At 39.6% G+C, this 21,143-nt stretch overlaps 1 protein-coding gene across 1 annotated transcript in view; it reads left to right on the forward strand.

Annotated features, from left to right (window-relative positions):
• Positions 1 to 21,143, forward strand: part of PDGFD (platelet derived growth factor D) — a gene marked incomplete at both ends in the record, with an annotated part of 139,104 nt that overhangs the window by 60,155 nt on the left and 57,806 nt on the right. Inside the window, one exon of the mRNA XM_080353601.1 lies at positions 20,553 to 20,757. Within this exon, the coding sequence (XP_080209727.1) occupies positions 20,553 to 20,757 (205 nt within the window). The remainder of the gene's footprint in view (positions 1 to 20,552; positions 20,758 to 21,143) is intronic.

Genomic DNA, 21,143 nt, shown 5'->3' on the forward strand with positions numbered 1-21,143 from the left:
TTTCGTAGAATGTTGTTTCTAACCTAATACATTTTAGCTTCGGGCTGTAGCCTGTATCCTACCACAAGTTACAATGGATGCTCATGGTGCTCCCTTCTGCTTTTATCATCTGTGAACTGTTTGACAATAACGTATTTGTTGATTCTTGGATACATATAATGATCTATTGCTTGTCTCAGTTTTTCTTTTTATTTCCCTTTTTTTGACATTGTATGACATGTTGATCATGGATTTACACGATGATCTGGGTTTGGTGTGATTAGGTTATTGATTAAGTAGTTAACTGCTACCTGTTATCTCAAAACTGCTCTGAAATGTCTCCAGTGAGGTTCTGAGAAAAGCTTTACTTCTTCAAACCATTTTATCCCTTCTTTAGCCATGGACTTTCTGAATGAGGGTAGTCCTTCATGCCCCCAAGACCTGTCTGGGTATTTCTGTAAGAACAATTGTGAGATGAACAGTACGTCTCATTTTGTCTTTGTCCTTCATCCATCTTCCTTTCCACAGTAGTATTCACCAACTATTGCATCAGTGATGCATGTAAAACACAGGTAAACTTAGTACTAGTCTAAGTTTTGTTTGCTACTAGATCGTTCCCTACAGAAATCCTTTCTCTTGGGGAAATTATTTGTCTTAGTACTCCAGAAAGCTGGTTGTTTGTCACAAAAATCAATTGCAACCACAATTGTTAACTTTTATTTCTGGACATTTAGTATTATGCAAAGGCTTTGCTGAAGCAAGTCATATGGGAGAAGATGTATTTGGGGTTGGATCTTGAGATCTCAAATCCCTAGTCAGTTCTGAGTATTTTTATTATTATTGTAATATTCAGGCATGGAAATGATCATCAAAAATGTTGCAGCAGAGCATGATTGTTATAGAAAAATGCTCTAAATCATTGTAATCCAGTCACAGAATGCAAATACATGTAAAGCAACGTTATGCATACAACTTTCACATTTTCGTCATGGAGTTAAGACCAAAATAGAGTTTTCCATGTTCCTCCCTAGCAGGAATGGAAGTATTGCATAAAACATTGCATCCTGCAGAGTAGAAAGTCCTTGCTCGTAAATTGTGTGTAATGCTTACACAACATGAGTAATTTTTGATACGAGTTCCACCTTCTGCTTCTGTTTCTTTTTGTTTCTTTGCCTGTATTTCATGTATTAAACAAGCAACAAAATTTTGAAGTTTTTTTAAAGAAAAGTAGTTTCAGAGATTAACATAGGTTTTTAGCAACCAATTTCTAGTGGTAAATCCTCCACAAAAATGGAAAAAAAATATGAAATACAGGTGAATGATGATTAATGCTGGAGTTTTTAGTTTCTTTATGAATTTGATGAAAATACAACTTTATGAATAATAATTGAATATTTATATTCAAGTTAAGATGCCACTTTATAAGAAAAGCTTTAGCATTTTTTCTCACTGCCTTTCTTCAGCAACTTTTGCACTGATTTTGCCATAAATACAGCTTCATTTTTCAACCTCTTTCCTTCAAAAGGATCAAAGTCAAAAGTCAATTGAATCCATACTGTTACCACTGCTGGAATGTATTTTATTTTTAACATTTTAAGTGTGTGCTGCTACTTCTGAATGAACACAGCTTATTGAACAATAGTAAGATAATGCAGAGAAATCTTCAGTCTCTCGGTGTATTGAAAATACTTGCTTTCTTCTGCCTTTAAAGATTAATAGTTTTACTGGGATATGTTCAACTCCTTTGATGTTTAAACATTAGATGCTACAGGTCTCTCAGACAACATTAAACAGAAGTGATGTTTCAGTTCAAATCCTGACAGCTGGCACAATTCTCTGGCTAATACGTACACCAGCTGAAGTGACCTTGTGCGCCTTTGCCTGATTGTCACACTAAAACACTGGGTACAGAGAACGTGAGGTGTATATTGCTTGCATTTTAAATGTGCTTCACAGTCAAGGTTTTGGTTCTGTATCTATTTCTTTTCAGGAAAGACAGGCCAGCCAGGCGTGGTGGTGGAGTTACTCTTTATGTGAGAGAGCAGCTACAATGTATTGAGTATTGTCCAGGCATGGATGAGGAGCGAGATGAGAGTCTATGGGTGAGAATTTAGGGGCAGGCTGGCAGGGGTGATAGTGTTGTGGGTGTCTATTACAGGCCACCAGATCAGGGTGAAGAAGCTGATGAGGCCTTCTACAGAGAGCTGGGAGCAGCCTCACAATCACAGGCCCTGGTTGTCATGGCAGGATTTTAACTTCCCTGATGTTTTCTGGAAGCCAAATTCAGCCAGCCAGCCACCTGGGTTGTGGAGTCTCCTGCTCTGAAGACATTCAAAACCTGCCTGGACACATTCCCGTGTAGCCTCATCTAAGTGTTCCTGCTCCAGCAGGGGGATTGGACTAGATGATCTTTTGAGGTCCTTTTCAATCCCTAACATTCTGTGATTCTGTGATTCTGTTATATATATGTATATATATATATATATATATATACATATGTATAGAGGTTTTTTATTCTACCAAAACCCCAAGGGAGATTTTGCATTGACTTCAGTAACCTTTGAACTGGGCACATAGGAGTCTGAAAAACACAGTTACTTTGCCAGTGAGTTGTTTTCCCTGATCTGTTTGGCCAAACATTGTTTTACTCCTCTATGTGCTCTGAATGCAATTTGGAATTAATGTCTGCTTTTATTAGACAGCAGCTTTAAAGCAGGGAACAGTGTCATGTCTTTTCTAAGTGTCTTTACAGAACAGCATCATCACAGCTGCTTGAAGAACTTTGCAATCTATATGTGTTAATTACTGCTAAAAAGTGCTTGTAAGGAAGTAGGTATGACTCTGTTTATGGATTTCCTTAAAAAATGGGATCCAGCCCTGATGTCTCATTTGCATGCAGGAAGGAAGCCCATTGCTTCAGTCAGGAGTATTTTGGCCTTTCTCCATTTTCCTCAGGGTGTTCACTTCCAGGACACCAGCTCTGGTCCCAGTAGTCTGGAGAGTGTATTTCATCTGCCCTTCCTGCACTCCAAGTCCCTCATAAGAAGGAGTGAGTCCTTGAAAAATCCACTTCTAAACCTTACCATCAGGACTCAGCCACAAAGAAGAGAGGACCAATGAAAATACTTTGCACCCAAAGGCATTTTAATTTTTTAAGCCAATTCAGCTAGTCTAATTTAAAAAATTTACCTTTTCTTGCAAACATTCTTTTCTACCCTGAGACCGCGTAATGTTTTTGTACTATCAGACAGTAGACATAGAGTTAGTAATGAATGTCCAGTGACTGTTGGTTTTTACATATTCTCCTATCACTTATCATTGTTACACTGATCTGTTTTTCATGTTTTTTCTCCACTTCTTTTCCTATCCTGCCTGTTGTCATCACGGCAGCTTTTGCAGAAGGGTTTTGCATAACCATATGGTGCCTGGCTCAGGAAACGCCTTGAATCCTGGGGACTACAAGTCACTGCCATAATGCATTTTAAGAGCAGCAGTCGTGTTCTAAAGAGGCATCTCGTCACTGGAGGTGTCCCCAGGCAGTTGTGGCACGCTCCTTTGCCAGCCCCAGAGGAGAACTTACAAGAAGCTGTGGGGACATATGTCCAAGATCTTACACTGGACAGCAGACACCAGATGGTGTTGTTGTTGTTGTTTGTTTGTTTGTTTTTTTCCTGAGCATTGTGTATTTATGGTTAAGTTAGGTGCAAAAACCTTGTGTAGACCTTTATATGCTCGAAGTGGGTAGCAAATTGAGATATGTGTTGCCTGTCATTGTGACCAATGGTATACACACAGTCTGGTGGTTTTCTTTGTGTGATTGTGGAAGGAAGGGAGGGAAGGATGGCTCACACAGCAGATGATGTGATTGATCAACATGTTAACTAGTGTAGCAAAATCCCATCTGTTTACATGGTTTGTATCTTTCCCAACCATGAAAAAGAGATTAAGGGAAAAGAAGCACAGAAACAAAATCCAGCATGAGTGTAAAGGAGCCCAGTCCTGTTACTGATGTAACTAACACAGCTTCAAGGAGAATAAGGACATGTCCTAAGAGAGAGGCTGCATGAACATCCACAAAAACCATCCTCTCCTCATTCTGCTTGGCAAGAAGAGTGGATGCTTTTCTCTCCAGATTTCTATTTTTCTTTTGGAATGTGCTTAAACCCCTGGGTGTCTTCTGTAATAATCAATTCCCTTTTTAAAGACAAGCAGGATCTAGAATAAAGGATATTGTAACAAGGGATCCTTTCATAATAACTAATTGCAACTTGATTGTGGTTTGAGTTTTTTCAGTTTCTGTCTACGTGATTTCTTTTATTCCTGTTGGCAATGGCACTGAGGGGGATAGTAAAACATTCTGAGATCCAGGCCTATTCTGATAATTGTATGACTTCCTGCAAGATTTTAAGACACTTAAAAAATACTTGTGCTGAGAGCAGATTCTGTGTAATAACAACACCCTATCTGCCTCACTTCTTTCTGTAGTTCCTACAAAAATAGTAGCTGAAGTAGCTTTAATTCTGAATGAAGCAATGTTTATGGTTTCTTTAATCACTATTTACTTTCAATAAGAGAGCTTTTTCAAGTAATAGGAGTAAAACATATTCTTCTGTCAATCAGTCTAAACATTAAGAAAGCTATGTAGAAAATATTATAATTTAATCATAGATGTGCTAATTTAGGAGAAAAAGTCACCAAAGGCATGCATACAGAAATGTCTTAGCTGTGTATGCAGATTCTCCAAAAATGGCTGTGAATGTATAATTCTGCATGCACAGAAATTCAAACTATCAAGATTTTGACTTCTATCACGGTATGTAGTACTCCATGGCATGCCTGATCCAAAGCTGTTGTAATCTGCCAGAAAATTCTGATTAGCTCTTCCAAACATAGGATCAGGAGCAATTCGTGCCCAGAGAGCCTGTGTTTGGGACATCCTGGATGTGGCTGTGGCAGAACCTGGAAGGTAAAGCCCTGCAGAAGGTGTGTTGCTCCCAAGCACCTAAGAAGAGAGGCAGAAGTTTTATAGAGTGTGCTGGTGGAGTTCAGAAGTGCAGATCTGACAGAATTTTAGCACAAATGTGATCCCCAAGTGGTACAAAAACATGAGTAATGACAAATGTATTAATTCTCCTGCTAAAGCAATCCAGTGCCCAGTCCCTCTTAATTGTAAGTTTTGTCTGAATCACAAGATAATTTAGATTCCCTTGATGATATCTATTCAATAAGTAGCCTCCTAGGACTACAGTGTTTCCCATTATATTTGTCAACACCTGCCATAACAGAGCCTTGGTCTTAGTCTGCTGGAAGACACTGTATATTAACAATATTGCGGCTACTACAATGATGCTAATAATTTAAAGCTCTAACATGTCTCCTGTCTTTTTCAGCAGCCAAGAAAACTCCCTTTTCTTGTCTGCCACTGTTGAATTTGGAGAGTAATGCTACCTTTAATGTCCTTCCACTAACCTTAGATGTTTATGGTAATGCCAAATGCTTTGAAAGGGTTTGCCTCTTGTTTCTTAAGTTTCTGAGAAAAAATACAATCTGCAGGCTTCCTTGTAATCAGCTGTGTACTGTGTTCTGATAGAAAGTCATGTTTTGCAAACTTTTTGCCTCTTTAATAGTTGGTCCAGTTTGTGAATTCTTGTCTTTTTGGAGGAGAAAAAAATGAATCCCTATATCCATGCTGTACATTCTCAACAAACAAAATAAATCCCAAGGCCAGGCTGGATAGAGTTCTGAGAAACCTGATCTAGTTGAAGATGTCCCTGCTCATTTCAGGGGGGTTGGACTAGATGACCTGTGAAGGTCCCTTCCAACACAAACTGTTTTCTGATTCTATGATCCCCATTTTTTAAATTTCTATTTTCATTCTTTATCTCATTGCAAGCCTGCAGTTGGCTTCACTTTTGTCCTTTAATATTTATTTTGACAAAGTGCTGTTGCCAATGTGCTTTTCTGGAACCTGCTAAACTGAACTTTTGAGCTAACCCCTTCTGCCCTTGGATTTCTTGACTAATTGTTACAGTACACAAAGACTGATCATTCTTCATCTTGACATAAACAGCAACCTGTATTTTGAGAATGTGAAGAACTCAGCACATATCTAATTGATTCATAGACTTTTAATGACTAGTTGGCATTTCTTTCAGGACTTGCTTCTTAAAAGCAGTCTTTTTATGGCCATATGGAAATATTTAAGATGATTCAAGGAGAGGAGGAAAAAAAAAAAAACAACAAAGTCAAATACCATGCCCAGGAATCTGCTGTTGATGAAATTTTAGGTGAGTTTTGGATTAAGGACCTGATACTATCTACATCTTTATGTCATTAACACAATGTTAAAGAGATTGCATTAGTTTAAAATTCATAAATGTTACAGCATCTGAGTAATTTTATAAATGGTAAACTATGCATCTTGGCATGAAATTCTTACTTCAACATCCATGTTTCAGCTCTGTGTGCAGTAGTGAAAATTTTGTTCCAAAGGTGTGATCGGAAAAAGAAAAAATGTAACAGGAATTATGTTTCCTGGGTGAAGACATTGACCATTACATTCTGGTGAAGGGCTGAGTGTTTCCCTTTGCTCTCTGGTGATGGCAGGGAGCTCAGAGCTCTTGTCCTGTGGCTGAGGAGCAGCTGTCTGCACTGCACCCTCGCTGCTCAGCCACTACTCCAGGACCGTAAATCAGACCAGCTCCATTTTAGTCAACTGAACAATTCTGATTTTCACCAGCTGATGAACGGATGTTCTCTTTGAGTTAAATGAGAGTGCCCAGTGCAGGTGGGTGAGACTTTCAAGAGCACCTTATGGAGCCTTTTTTTGTTTTCTCTTTCGGAAATTATAATCCCACTAAAAATGTGAAAAGTAGTGAATGGAATTCAGATATTTGGCTGAATTCAGCCTTTACTTTTGTGTCTAGGAGATAATTCATAAATGACAAAAAGAATATTCATCATATTATCTTTTAATATTTATTTAGAAAGGCATTTTCAGTGACCTGGGTTCACAGAATCAGAGAGTCACAGAATCGACTGGGTTGGAAAAGACCTCAGAGATCATCAAGTCCAACCCTTGGTCCAACTCCAGTCCATTTACTAGATCATGGCACTAAGTGCCATGTCCAATCTCAGTTTAAAACCTCCAGGGATGGTGAGTTCAAACTGGAACACAAGAGGTTCCACTTAAATTTGAGAAGAAACTTCTTCTCAATAAGGGCATCAGAACATTCGAACAGGCTGCCCATGGGGGTTGTGGAGTCTCCTACTCTGGAGACATTCAAAACCTGCCTGGACACCTTCCTGTGTAACCTCATCTGGGTGTTCCTGCTCCGACAGGGGGATTGGACTAGATGACCTTTCAAGGTTCATTCCAATCGCTGACATTCTGTGATTCTGTGAAAATAAAATGTTTTTCAGTGGATAAAACAAGTCATCTCATGTTGATATAAACAGGAACCTTCTCCTCCCCACTTCAACCTGTGAATGAAAAACATCTGTTATTTCTTCAACACTAATTACTAGGTTAGAGAGGCACACTTAAAATTTGCCCTGGTATCATTGTGAGCTGGTTTAGTTCAATTCTTCATTAGTTCAATGTATCACTCCTCTGGGCATTTACTATTCCTCCTCTTTCTCAGATTCTGCGTCCTGCTCTTAGAGTTTTCTCTTCCCCTTTTCATCTGCTGCTCTGCTCAGATCCTCAGCTGGTGTAAGTAGCTGTGATCACTGTAAGGATGCTGCTGATTTGCACAAGCAAATCCTGTTCCATATTGCCTTACTGCCTTATGAAAATGGATTTGGTGAGCAAGCTTTGTCTGTAATGTCTGATCTGAGTTTATTAGCATCCTAATATGCCTCAGCCAAGTGTTTTTTAAGGGTGTTTTCATTTTATTTTTAGGAAAAGTTTATGTTTATTCTTTCTTTATTAGTTAAATGTTGTACTGAAGAAACAAATTGTCCATTGAGTTGTATTTACTGGAGCATTTATTTCTTTCTTGACAGAATGGTTGTCTGCATGCATTAAAAAGTAGGAACAAAAAAGAAAAGCATTTTATTTAAAGTTTTATGTATGAAATAACCAAATAAATGTGTATATGGGTAAACTTTAATTGGCAGGTGGGTGATTACCAGTCTCTTAATCAAACTCAATGAATCAGGAAAACTCGCAGCCTTTACTTGCAGCTGTGTATCAGACAAACCCTCAGCAGGCTGCAGCCTCCTGGTCTGCTGGGATTTCAGGTTTTCCTGTTGCTTTTTGGGAATGCTACCACCTTCTGCCAGTGCCTGCCAGCACTGACCCTACTGCACCTGGGCAGGGAGGGAGGGAGGGAAGGTGGGATGACTGCCTTCTCCTTGCCAAATATTTGATGCTCAAATCTTGGTAATGGTCGCTCATGTCAGTGCAGATTTGAAAACAACGTAGGGACTTGTAATTTGGAGAGTGAGTGTGGATGCAGGCAGCCAGTGCCAAGCATGCTCAATCCTACCCATAGCCCATGATGCTCTCAGGGAACGCAATGAGGACCAGGGCTCTAAAATGCTGCCCTGTGTCTTGGGTGGTGAAAGGGCAAGAACTGGGTTGGCAAATCTGGTGTGTGGGAAGAAGGTGGGGTGAAACATCCCCCAGTGCTCCTGCAGCTTTCCTGAGCTTGTGTCTGCTCACCTCACCATGGCCAAGTCCATCGTCTGACCAGCCCTGGCAGCTGCCCAGCAGAGGAGAAAAGGCTGAGCATGGAGCAAATCAGGGTTCATAACAGCTCCTGTGGTTTATTATGTAGGCGGTTTGTTTTAGTAACAAATCAGAAGTGAAGGTCTCAGAAAGATGGAGCTGTTGTGAGATGAGGAGCACCCTGAGAATGCAAAAAAAAAACCATCATAATCATTTTAAATCAAGTAAGTCAATACAGAGGCCAGCAATTGGTAGGACAGTAGTGCCAAGCTGTCTGAATAAAACACTGCTTACGCTACTCACAACTGATTTTAGTAACAAACAATGCAGCTGTTATTTACCAAAGATATCAGTTATTTAATTATAGTTTATACCAGAAGAAATTCAAGGTCATAGTTGTGGTATTTTCTTAATTACAGTCTAGGCTATAAAAAAACCCAGAACATGTCACCCTAGGGAACCCAAAAATAGATGTTGCCACTCCATCCTATTGAGTACTCTTGAGTGTCTACTGCAAAGTAGGACTTCTGAAGTCTCTAAATCAAGAAAGGTTTAAAATTTTATCCTTTGATGGACTGTTCCCTGGTATCCATGGAAATGACCGAGATAAACTCAGCAGGAATGACTGAAGCAGGTTGGAAGTGCAAACAAACAATAAAAACAAAAGGTCTCTGGAATTCTTTCCAACAAATAGAAGCCAGGAAAATATAATTTTGACATTAAATTTGTCATTAATTCTATTAATTCATATCTGTTCTGCCAAGCTGATTTTTTTACTTTTCTTTCTTGTGTTAAATACATGAACTTCAACATTTTTCCACTTTTGGGCAAGAGTTCAACCTGGCAAGAATTAAATGGCTTGTAATGGTTATTTTCTGAGTTTTAAATGCAACAAAGGAACATTTATTATTCCTATTTTTCTTATTATTCCTTGTTTTCTTATTTTTTTCTGGAAAATGAGCAAAGCAAAGTTTTAGGCAGTATTATGGTGAAGTTGTTTTTCTTTTCTTGGTGCCATACCCGGTAATACCTGACTCAAGGTTGCTGAAGCTAAGAAGAAAAACCCTGGCATCATATATTCTGCCCTTGTTATGAGTAGAGATGGAATGATGCTATTTTTTTTGTCTTACTGGACTATAATCCTAGATGCCATGAAAATATGCAAAGCTAACTGAGTCAGAGCCACTTGTTTGACTAGTCCAGAGGATGCCAAGGTAGTCTTCTGCATTTGAAGCATTAGTGTGGAAAAAAAGTTTTCCTGAGAAATGGTGCAGTACGTCCCTGTCTCCATTCTATAGCTCTGATACAGGGTGTTCACAAAATGAAACAATGTGATAGTACTGTGTTTATTGGACTTTCTCACCCTTTTTATCTCAGTCACATAAGCCTCTTATCGGGCTCCTCTCCGGCCAAACAGCTACTCAGAGCTGTGTTAAATAGTCAACTTGCAGCTGTGCCTTTCTAGTGGACAGGACCTCAGTATGTGATGTTCAGCTAAATGTGCAACATCAATACCAGCACAGAGGTGAGGTCTGACAGCAGTGAAATAGTTTGCTTGGACTTCCCTAGCCAATACAGATGGAAGGTGGACCTCCTCACCACAGGGCTACCTGCAGGCTGCAAGCCTTGGTGGCCTGGCATTGGTCTCCAGGTGCTGGGTCCCTCATGCTCTCAGGGACCTACTCTAGTCAAACATCAAAGTCCCATCTGGTGTCCAACTACATGGATACCACTCCTGTATGCTTCTCTGCTTTTTTTATATGCAATCAAGGTCAAGAGAAGAAAGGCTCAGCCTGAGATTTCTCCCTTAAGTCCTCTGCCCTGACATCTACAAGCATTTTTTCACAGCTTTAGGCTTTCAGCAAGGCAGGGGCAAACTGTGTTTGGTTGATTCACTGGGTTTCTCTGAAAGCTTTAAGGTGAGTGGATGCTGATGGTGTCTGCTGGTTAATGCTACATCATCTCATGTGTCTTCTGAAAGCTGGAGGAGTGAAATGTGCTGCTTTGTGTTCCTGCTGGTGAGATCTGAGCTGAAGCTGCTAAATTTATCACTGAAACTGCTCAATTCTTCTTCTGTCAAATGTTTCACTGAATCCACAGTCAAAGGACAACTTTGAAGTTTGGCTTTGCCTCCAGTGTGATTATACAGGGGACTCCAGTTTTCCATTTAAAAGTGAGAGTTCATCGAAAGCCCATGAAAGTGAAGGATTATTTAATTACTTCTTGATTTGCCAACAGTATACTCAGCTCTGTTCTGAACATAGAGATATGTAATGTCTGCTCCCCATGGAGTCTTAGCAGTCACAAATATCGTTTCCTCCACAGAGGTTTCGATGTGTTTTCATCTGCTCATGCTCATGTTGTGGCTCCGACTTAACAAACCTAAGGGCAGGTATTACAAAAGGTTTGGAAACATGCGCAGCAGAATGTCCCAGGCCTGCTCAGATCACATCTTTTTCAGCTGAAAGTGTCTGAGGTGGGATTTATTTAATGGGTGAAATGGACAAAAAACCTTTTGCACATCTTTATTTTATTGCAAACTGATTTGCTAAAAAAGGATAAAGAAACCTACTGCTTCTTCTTTTTTTTAATTATTCTTCTTCTTTGTAGCTTTCCCGTCCTATTTAGGAAGCTTCTAGGTAAAGAAGAAAACCTGATTTTCTAAGGGAATTGCCCAATAAGGGCTTTGGAATAGAAATCTGGAAACATATATTTAATTCTTTGTCCCATCACTGTTTTGTTGAATGATGTAAGTAATGTTTCTCTGGACTTTCTAGTTCTTCCATCCCTTACCTTGTAAACTGTAAAATTTTCAGAGGAGAGGTTATCTCTCACTTTGTTTCCATTGTGTACAACACAACATTGATCAATATCTCCAACCACTACAAAACTGACTATGAACATGTTAGGTTCACATAGAGAGGGTGCAAAACCAATGAGAAATCCACTGTTGAACAAAGAACTGCAATGCAATAGTCTTCTGATCTTGGAATTACCTTTACCTGTGTGTGTCTTTACACTGTTGTTTACTCTTCTTTTTTTTTTTTTTTTTTTTTTTTTAAATTTACATTACTTTGCACTTTACATTGCCCTTCAGTGTTGGGTACTACAACGAGGAAACAGTAAGAGAACAAAACTTTGTACTAGATGGCCTGACTCATGCAGTAAGTACCACTAAAGGGCTGATAAATTCCACAGTCAGAACTAAAAAGGGTGTGATACTCATTACGTGACATCCTTGCCCTCACTGCAGTGCTGGGACCCGCCAGTCACACATGAAACCCTGTGTGTGGGGACTGAGTGCGAGTGGGGTGGCTATGGCAGAGGCTCCATGGGCCAGAAGTACGAGTTGAGCCTGAATGGTGGCTTAGCTCCACAACCTAGGTTCTTCTGTTTTTCTGTTAAGCGTCCCCACAGAGCCTAGAAGGAATATTTCCAATCACTTCCTCTTGGGAACCTAGCCAAACAGCTGTTCTTCCAGAAAGCACTTGGGAGGCTGCGATGTGTAAATCAAGCCTTTGGAGCCACCTTGATTTGCAATTTTGGTTTTGGCTTACAGTGATCAGGCTGTGTCTGTGCTGGTGTGAGAGATTGTTGCTGCATGTGGCCCAGCAGCTCCTGAGGTTATGGGCTGTGCTGATGTATACCAGCATCATCTTCCCGGCCACTGGTCCCTATATATTGGCAGTGAATGAGTTCTTCTGCCCTTTCATCACATGTAGTTGGTGCAAGACTAAGGAAATCTCTAGATGATCCTTTGGTGCAAGATCATAACAATAAAAAGCCACAGCCAAGAATTTTATGAATGTGCCTGGAAACTTTGTTAAATTGCAGTATCTATCTGCATGACAGCTCTGCATCATTCTGATGCCAAACCTTCAGAGAAAATCTTAAGCACTTACAGGAAAGATCCTCTGCACTTAAAGTACTCAGTACTTTCAGTATGTACAGCTTAAATTGCTATCCAGACTCGGGAAATGTTGTTTCCCAACACAGAGTTTTTATCTAAATGATAGAAAGCTGTCCCTGTGGCCCTACTTGTTTTCTGCCTCCATGCTGGGAAAAGACCTCAAAGTCTACTGCCCTCTTTGCAGCATTGCTGTGGTTTCCAGTGAAGAAAATTGAAGCATGGGGACAAGAAGTGTTGTGTTCTGGTCTAAACTGTCAGAAATCGGATACAGCATTCCTTTGAGTAGAAAGTAGGAAAGCTGCTATATATATATTTACTTTCTGGTTAAGTCTTCGGTTCTGGTCCCTGCTCCAAGAACTTTTTCTGCATTTTACCTCCAACCATTTCTTGGAAAATGAACAACCCGTCTTTGAAACAGCATCCAGAACCCATCCGTCTCTTGAGAAGAGACAGAAGTAGTCTGAATTCTCTCAAGCAAAAAGAAGAATCGCAACATGGGCTCCTGTTTCCTAGGAAGAGATTTAGCTGTTACGCTACTACAGAAAAAGGAACAGACTACCAAAGGTCATATTTTAGTACAGTGAGATCTGCCTATGTTGGTTTTGTTTGTCTGTTTGTTTGTTTTTTAAAGATCTAGGTAACTTTAAGGTACTTAGGTCTTCAACGCATCTGCCTTGAAGGGACTGAAACATTCCCACAAGCTTTTATCTTTGTACAATCAGTTGATATACGGACCCTAAGAGGCTAAAAGCGTGCACATGACAAACTCAGTCCAAAGGAATGATGTCTGCTAGAATACAATTGCCACACTTTCCATTATAAGAAGTGACCTTTCACTCCATTCCAGAGATTTTGAATCTTCAATACTGACATAGAGGGTAAGGAAACTCACGTTACAGAGGAAATTGCCTTGATTTGTCTTTAAAACAGCTTCTCCTTTCATTGCCTAATGTTCTAACGTATGACCTTCTACTCAGTAATTGCTTGTCTATCTGATACAAAATGTTTAACATGAGAAACCTTTCCCCCTTCGACAGGATTTTTTTCTTTCCTTTTATCAACATTTTTATTTTTTTTAAGGAAATTTCACATCTTTTTGAGTCTTAGGATTGCTTGAATGAAAGAGTTTATAAAATAATATCTTAAAACAAATTATCCTTAAAAGTTTGAACCATGCCAGACTTCTGAGGGAAAAAGTCCTTTCTTGGTCATAAAATCTCAAGAAATAATGAAGGGAAAATAAAAAAAAAAAGAAGTATATTTTCCTTGGACCAGGAGGATTTGAAGGAAGCTTCCCACAAAGGTCTGCTTTCTTGTAGCCACTGTCCAAACAGGAAAATCTGGAGTGCCTAAGTCCACAACATACTAGTTCTTTGCAAAACAATGTAAGCCAAAGTCTGATGTTGATGTTAATGCTTAATAAGAATTGTGTCTATAACTGGCATCATCTTTCCGAGGCATTACACAAGTTCGTTATGTACGAGCCTTCTCATGGAGCTATTGGCTTTCACTGCAAATTTCTGCTTCACTTATCAGGTTTCCCTTAAGCTTTGCAGCACCAAGAGTGTCCTTTCCCCCTTTATTTTGTTCTCATGGTTTGTCAAGGTTTTATGTATTTTTATTCTCATGATCATACAGTTATTTCCATTAGTGTTACCTCACATAATTAGAGCTTGCTATACACATTTTTGGTTTTTATACTTAATTATGCATTTTTTTTTAGTTATCTGTTACCTTCTATACTGGTATTCTACACAGGTTAATTTTGCTTCTTTTAATTACAGCTCAATTTTTCATTGCTCTGATATATACTATATAGGCATGGAACATATTCTTCTAGTAAAAATCTCCACACAGCTCAGGGATTCAGAGGGAGCTGAGTAAATGCACATGAGGTCTGAGTTTGGCTGAACATGCACACAGCATCTTTTGATATGTCCTCAGTGACAGAATGGGTCATACTTTGGATTTGAACTCTGATGATGCCTGGAGTATCTTTCGTGCTCCTGATAAAAAGAAAGAGCCTGTTGATAAGAGAAGGGACAAGTACCTGGAGCTGCTGCTTTGAAGTTCAGTGGCAAGCTAACCAAACTGAGTCTCTTTCATCAGCTCCAGTGGGGTTTGGGTCCACTTCTTAATTACTCAGTTGCTGGGTGACAAGTAACCCATAGGGTGATGTTAAAATACTGCTTTCTGTTTAGGCCTTGATCTAGCAAACTCTTTAAGTATGAGTTTATCTATAAGTTATTTTGTAGTCTGCTTGAAGTAAACAGATCTATTGAAGTTGTATAAAATGGAAAACAACCTGAAGTAATGCTTTGAACTGGATCCACTGGCCCGATATACTCTTAGGTATGCGTCCTCATAGCAGAACGACTGCCTCCATAAGAGGCATTTTACAATTTTTAGCCTGGTCAGGGTTGTGCTGTACCTGTTTCATTACTGGTGATCCAAACCTTTCCCTCCCTTGGTCTGCCTTCTTGGAGAACTTCTGGTCAATCATGATGGGAGCAAAGCTGACCTACGTGTTTTAGGCATCTGTCCGTAACAGCACAGAGATGTCTGAGACAGGTGCTACCATATAGTATTCTTTTCTTCATTAGAGAGCAGAAATGTGAAGTTGTGTTCACTGACTAGGATTCATTTTATTGTTTATATTCGCCAAAAAAAAAAAAAACAAACAACAACCAACAAGGTAAATGACCTTACAGTTTTATATCTTCCCAGCAAGCTGTGACCAGCTATGGAAAGTACTGTTTTGATCATCAACTCTGTCATCTTTTTTTATGATTTGCACAGAACCTTATGGATAACAAAGAAAGTTTCTTCTGATTGCAGGAGAGTGGGGGATTTAAAAAAAGCAAAACAAGACAAAACAAAAAACAAGCTAGTGAATGTCTGAACAGGCTGCCATAAAGGCAACTTGCTTGGCATGTCTGTCCCCAAGATGAACTGATTTGTGGCCTGGATTAAAAAAAGTTTTACTGTGCTTTACTTCTCACTCTGTGGATTCAGCTATTTAGATCAGGCTAATTTTCAACTGGAGGAACTAAAGAGCTATTATTCTCCCCAAAGATTATCTCATTTGTTTAAAACCTGGTGGCAAGCCATTGACCACTTTTTTTTGTTTCAAAGAAAGCAGCCATGGGGGAGGAGGGTTATATCTGGAAAACTCCCATGTGCAAACTCCCAAGGTTCTTTCCTGAAATAACAAATAGTTTCATGAGTGGTAAAATTAACTTCACATGGTTTCCAGCAACTCTCTTCTCAGCTGTAGCAGAGGATGAGCTCATCAGGTTATGCTCCATGGGATCTAAGAGGTTATTTTTCTTGTTATAAAACATGTCAGAATATGGTATCTTTTTAGCTTCTACCACTGTATCAAAGTTGTTGAGGTTGGCCAACCACTTCTGCAAGGGGAAGAAAGACAGAAGCAAATTTATACACAGGACAACATCTTAGGAAGTGAGGCTGAAATTCCAGAAACCTTAGAAAAGTGGAACTAAATATTCCATATTATTGGTTAGGTCCTTAGACACTGAATTATTCTTTCTGAAGGAACTGAAACTTACGGACTCTCCTTGCTCCATGAATATCCAAGAACAGATGTCACATTAGCTATTAGCGAGCGGTAATTGCCTTTTTTTTTAAAAAAAAAAAAAAAAAAAAAAAATAGTGGAGGAATTCATTTTCTCTTGAATGATGATAATAAAAGTGAACTTCTTTCCGTAGTAGGCATGTAAAGACTGAGAGTAGCTTTAAGATGAATGTGTCAATACATTGCTAAAGACTGCAAGGAAATGCAGGCATCCAGAGCAAATGCAGAATGAAATTTGTGTTTCTGAATCTTGCTGCTCATGCAGCATGGCATTAGGAGAACATACCCTAGATGGGAAGGACAAACATTGGATGTGCTGGGAACCCACATTGAGGAAAGTCTTGAGACAAGCACAATTTTCTGAATATTGAGCTGAACTTCCCAGTTCCCAGTTTGACACCCAGCTGCCCTCTGTTCAGGGGGAAGAAGATAAGCACTTCTGAAAATGCAGCTGCTTTGAGCACTCAAATGGGAGCTCTTCTAACTTGGACAGCTGGACTGTCATGTATACCACTATGTTTAAAATTAGTGGTTGGGAAAAAATTAAGAGGAAAAGAAAAGAGATTAGTTCAGATGAATAAAATATAGAGCAAGCTGCTTGCCAGTCAGTTCAGGCTCTCTGCAGGGAATTGCCTTGCTGGGAAGGATGTCCCCCTGTGTTCTTCCCACTCACGTTCCTTATGAGATCGTTTCCCTCCCTCTGTGCAGGACGTCTTTAGCTCCTGCCATCTAGAATATCCTCCTTCTGTGTATTGCTTAAATGGCCTTTCTGCCTTATGACTTAACACCTACTTTTATTCATTGTGAAATGATTTTATATGCTTTTTAGTAAATGTGACAGGCAGTGTATTACCTACTGTCTTATTTTATTTACTCCCATAAAGAATTATGGAATACAGTTAGCATTCAGGACACTAAAATACTGCACTGTATTGCATTGCAACATGCGACAGTTCACTGCCTTGAAAGTGACACTGCCTTTTCCTTTGCCTGCATCTTTTCACAAGTGTTTTTTTTCCCTGACTTTCCCCATGGCCCATGCCTGGTTTCCACAAGTTTCTCCAGTGTATCTGATGAGGACAATGCTTGTCTGCTTGGAAACTTCATCTTAGTCTCACATTGTAGTTGCTACAAGAGTTACAGGGGTTGCTCACATCTCAAGCTGTTTCCCAGATCCTTGATGATTCATGAGAGACCAACCTCCAGAGACTAAATTCGGGTTGACTGTGTTCCCACATCTATCTAAACCAGCTAACTCTGCAAAACCTCACTAAAAATCCTCTTAGAAAACTCTAGTGCTTTTGGCTTCAGTCCTGGCTGGACCACTTCACACTGTAATTTGGCACATGAGGAGAGAGGTAAGAGAGGATCAAGCATTTCAGAACTCTTGAAAAGAGTCTACTCCAGTGTCAGCTGAAAGCTCTGGGTGGCTTTAGATTTCATCCCACATGAGTTATAGAAACAGTATTCATGGCCATTCTCATCAAACATATTTTCTTCCTTTGTGGAAAAGGCATATCTTCATACTGTAACATCCCCTACTTACTATACCAAGAATTGTAACCCCGTGTTTCTCTCCAGCCTTTCCTCTATAATGACTATAATTACTGCATTTACTATGACAGGAATAACAAGTCACTGTGCTTTGATTTTTAAGCTTTTTAACATGTTCGGCTTTATTTTTGCATTTACCTGTTCAACTTGGATAGTGCTGTGCCAGCAGTGCTACATTTCCTTTCTGCGTTACATTTCAGCACTGATCTTGGTCATCTGTGGCTGATGAGTAGACAGAGGACCCCTATTTGTGGGATGCAGAGTTTAAGTTAAATGAAAAGCCATGACAGAGCCTATCTTCTTGAGGTGCAAGAATGCTAGTAACATACTTTCTCAGATGGTGCACTGAGTAAAGTGCAGAGCGTTTTTTGTTCAGGGGTATATACATATATATGCACGTTTGAAATATGCTGTCCCTAGCACTCCAATCTCAGCATCTGACAACTCCAGAGTAAAGCTTCTACTGGGACTGGCTGGGAAAAGGGAACCTTTCCCTCGGAAGCATGAACTGCATTGAACCACTGCAGTAACTTTTGTTCTGACTTAGGGAATGGTTGTTTCATTCAAAAGTGCAGAATTTGCTATCATCAAAACTGTTTTATTTTTATCCTTTTTCCCGGACACTTTGAACATCTTCTTATGAAATATTCTGTCCAGAGTCCAAAGGTCCTCAGTATTTCAATAGGAACTCAGTAGTCTTGGCTGGACATTTTGTTTCATTCCAGATTAAGAAAATTAAAAAAAAAAAAAAAAAAAAAAAAAAAAAGAGTCATAATATTTTTTTTTATTATTTTCCAGGAAAAAAAGTAGTAAACAGACTCAAGTGTAGATGCTCTTAAAGAAAACTACAGCAAAACTGATGAGGGGATGAGTGGATGGTCTTTATTTTCACTGATTTGCCACTTTTCCAATGCAAAATTGTTTGATCAAAACAGAACAAAACAAAATGAAATTGGCTAGCTCTGTACTTTGTGAGCTATGGAGTCAGGGCTGTATTTGCTTGGAAAGGGTGTCTCAAGGTGAGAACATTTCATTTTAAAAAGAAAGCATCTTAGAGAGATGTCACAAATAGATCTTTGGAGATAGTTTTTACAGGAAACCCAGACTTTTATCTTCTGAGTTTCAGGTTGTTTGGAAGCTAGAATTATTACCCTGTCAGAAGGGTACAATGAACTGTTGACACACAGCCACGCTTTGCTTACAGCTATCTACAGGGAGGTATTTACTGCTAGGAACCAATGAAATCAACCTGAAAAATAAATGTACTTACCATGAAGTTTGTGCCTTTTCTCTGAGTTCCTGTTTTCCGTGAGCATTTATGAAACAAATATATTTCTTTTAGTTGAAGAGCTTAAAAAGCTTCAGTTAAACATTAGATTTTATTTTAAGGGAGACAACTGTGATTACTGCTTGTACTGGAGCTGGAGATTGACGTGACCTTCAACACAGTACTAGGAGTGGTGTCCAATTTAAGATCAAGACACAAGAGTCTAGCTGTTTACATGAAAGCTAATGTCCTAGCTCCTGTTAGTAAGTAGAAATTTGGTTAATGCAGTTGGGTGACTGAGTCAAGGCCTGTCCAGATGTAGCTCCCATTTGCCAAGTTGGGAAGGGGCTCAGCTTGCCCACATGCAGGTGGCTCCACGAGATGGCACAGCTTCCATGGGCTGCTGGATGTGCTGCTGTCCCTCTCTGTTCTTGTGCAGGCCAGGCAGGAAACCATACTATGTCCTAAATGGTGTTAGAAATCTCTCTGTGAGTAACTGAACTAGCCCTAGATCCCCATGCACCACTTGTGGAACATGGATAGCTGTCTCATAGGTGGAAGTTCTGATTTGAGTGTCCTCATTGAGGACTGAATCCTGCCATGATCTGCTTATTGCCTTAAAGCCTTTTTATCCTCAAATTTTCACCACACGAAGGTTGTCAATGCACAAAAATATAGTTTTTTGATTCTGGGAGTTAAATTCCACTGTTGGTAACTGCTGAACATTGCAAGTGCATGGTGCAACTGAGAAGACATTTTGACTTTGATAGACTTTGGTCTTGCTGTAGTTCCTGTTATGCTTGGAGTCAGGGATATACAGAAGCTGAGGCTTTACCTTAGTATATGTAAACTTTAGTAACAACTGAGTATTTGCTCAGGCAGAAGTTGTGGAATTGTAATTAGTGGAAGACTTGACTATTTGTCTTCAAGTTACTCAGTAAGATGGTTGGTGGAACAGTGTCTGACTTGTTACATCGGTGTAAGGGTGGAGTAGCTATTTGTGTTAATGATCTATTAACAGCAAATTATTCATATAGTATAAATAAAATCAAAATGCGACCTAACACATGCGTCTAGGAGGAAACACTCAAGCACAAGAAAGGACCTCAAATTCACACATGCTTCCCTGCAGCCATGTTATTGATGATTTTCTTCAGATGGCATCTCTTGCCAGAGGACCAAATTTGGGGAGCAGGGATGTTTACCTTTTTACTTCACTCTGTCTCACTTGATTGTTCTCATACTTGCAGACTTTAATAAAGTTAAAATTCTGTTTTAAAACCAAATGAGTGAGAAGAAAATTATATAATTGACTTCAATGTAAAAGTAATTATATATTTACAATAAAATAACAGTCTATACAGCTGAGTACTGTTGTATTATTGTTTGTAGTGGGTTGAATTAAGAGAAAATACACCACACTTCTTATTTAATAATAACTGCTCCTAGGCTCAACTTTTTTGTAGACTTTAACTGCAAGTAATTTGTGCTTTGTTATAAACTGTTGTGTTTTTTGCCTTCCTGTAACTGGAACAACATACTAATTTCTACAAGTTGTGACTACTAACAGAGAGCAATCACCTCACAGACTTGTACCGGAAAGAAGAGACCATCAGCGTGGCAGGGAACGGCTGCATCCACAGTCCGCGCTTCCCCAGCAGTTACCCCAGGAACCTCCTGTTGACATGGCGGCTCCACTCCCCAGAGAGCACCAGGATCCAGCTGGCTTTTGATAACCAGTTTGGACTGGAGGAGCCTGAAAATGATATCTGCAGGTGAGTGGCGAGCGGAAGTTTGCAAAGCGCTCTTTAATACCACTTCAGGATTGAGGATGTGGCTACTGACTTTAGACTGCAACAAAAACCTGAATATATCTGTCCGGGTCTAGGATGGCCTTGCTTGGAGAACAGACCTCCAGGGGCCCCTTACAACCTGAATTGGTCCTTGAGTTTATAAATAAACTGAGATGTCCTGGTTTTGGCAGGTTTTAGTCCTTCTATAATATTTTAAGCATGAGGAACTTGCACGCTCAAATCCAGCTACCTAACAACTCAGGTACTACTTTAATAGGATTTTCTCCTCTGTCACCTCTGTCATTTTTCAGCCAGGCAAAACCCATTTTTTTTCAGTAGTTGGAAGTCTCTGGGAGGTGCGAGTAAGT

Source organism: Nesoenas mayeri (assembly GCF_963082525.1).
Source record: "Nesoenas mayeri genome assembly, chromosome: 1".
Classification (NCBI taxonomy): Eukaryota; Metazoa; Chordata; class Aves; order Columbiformes; family Columbidae; genus Nesoenas; species Nesoenas mayeri.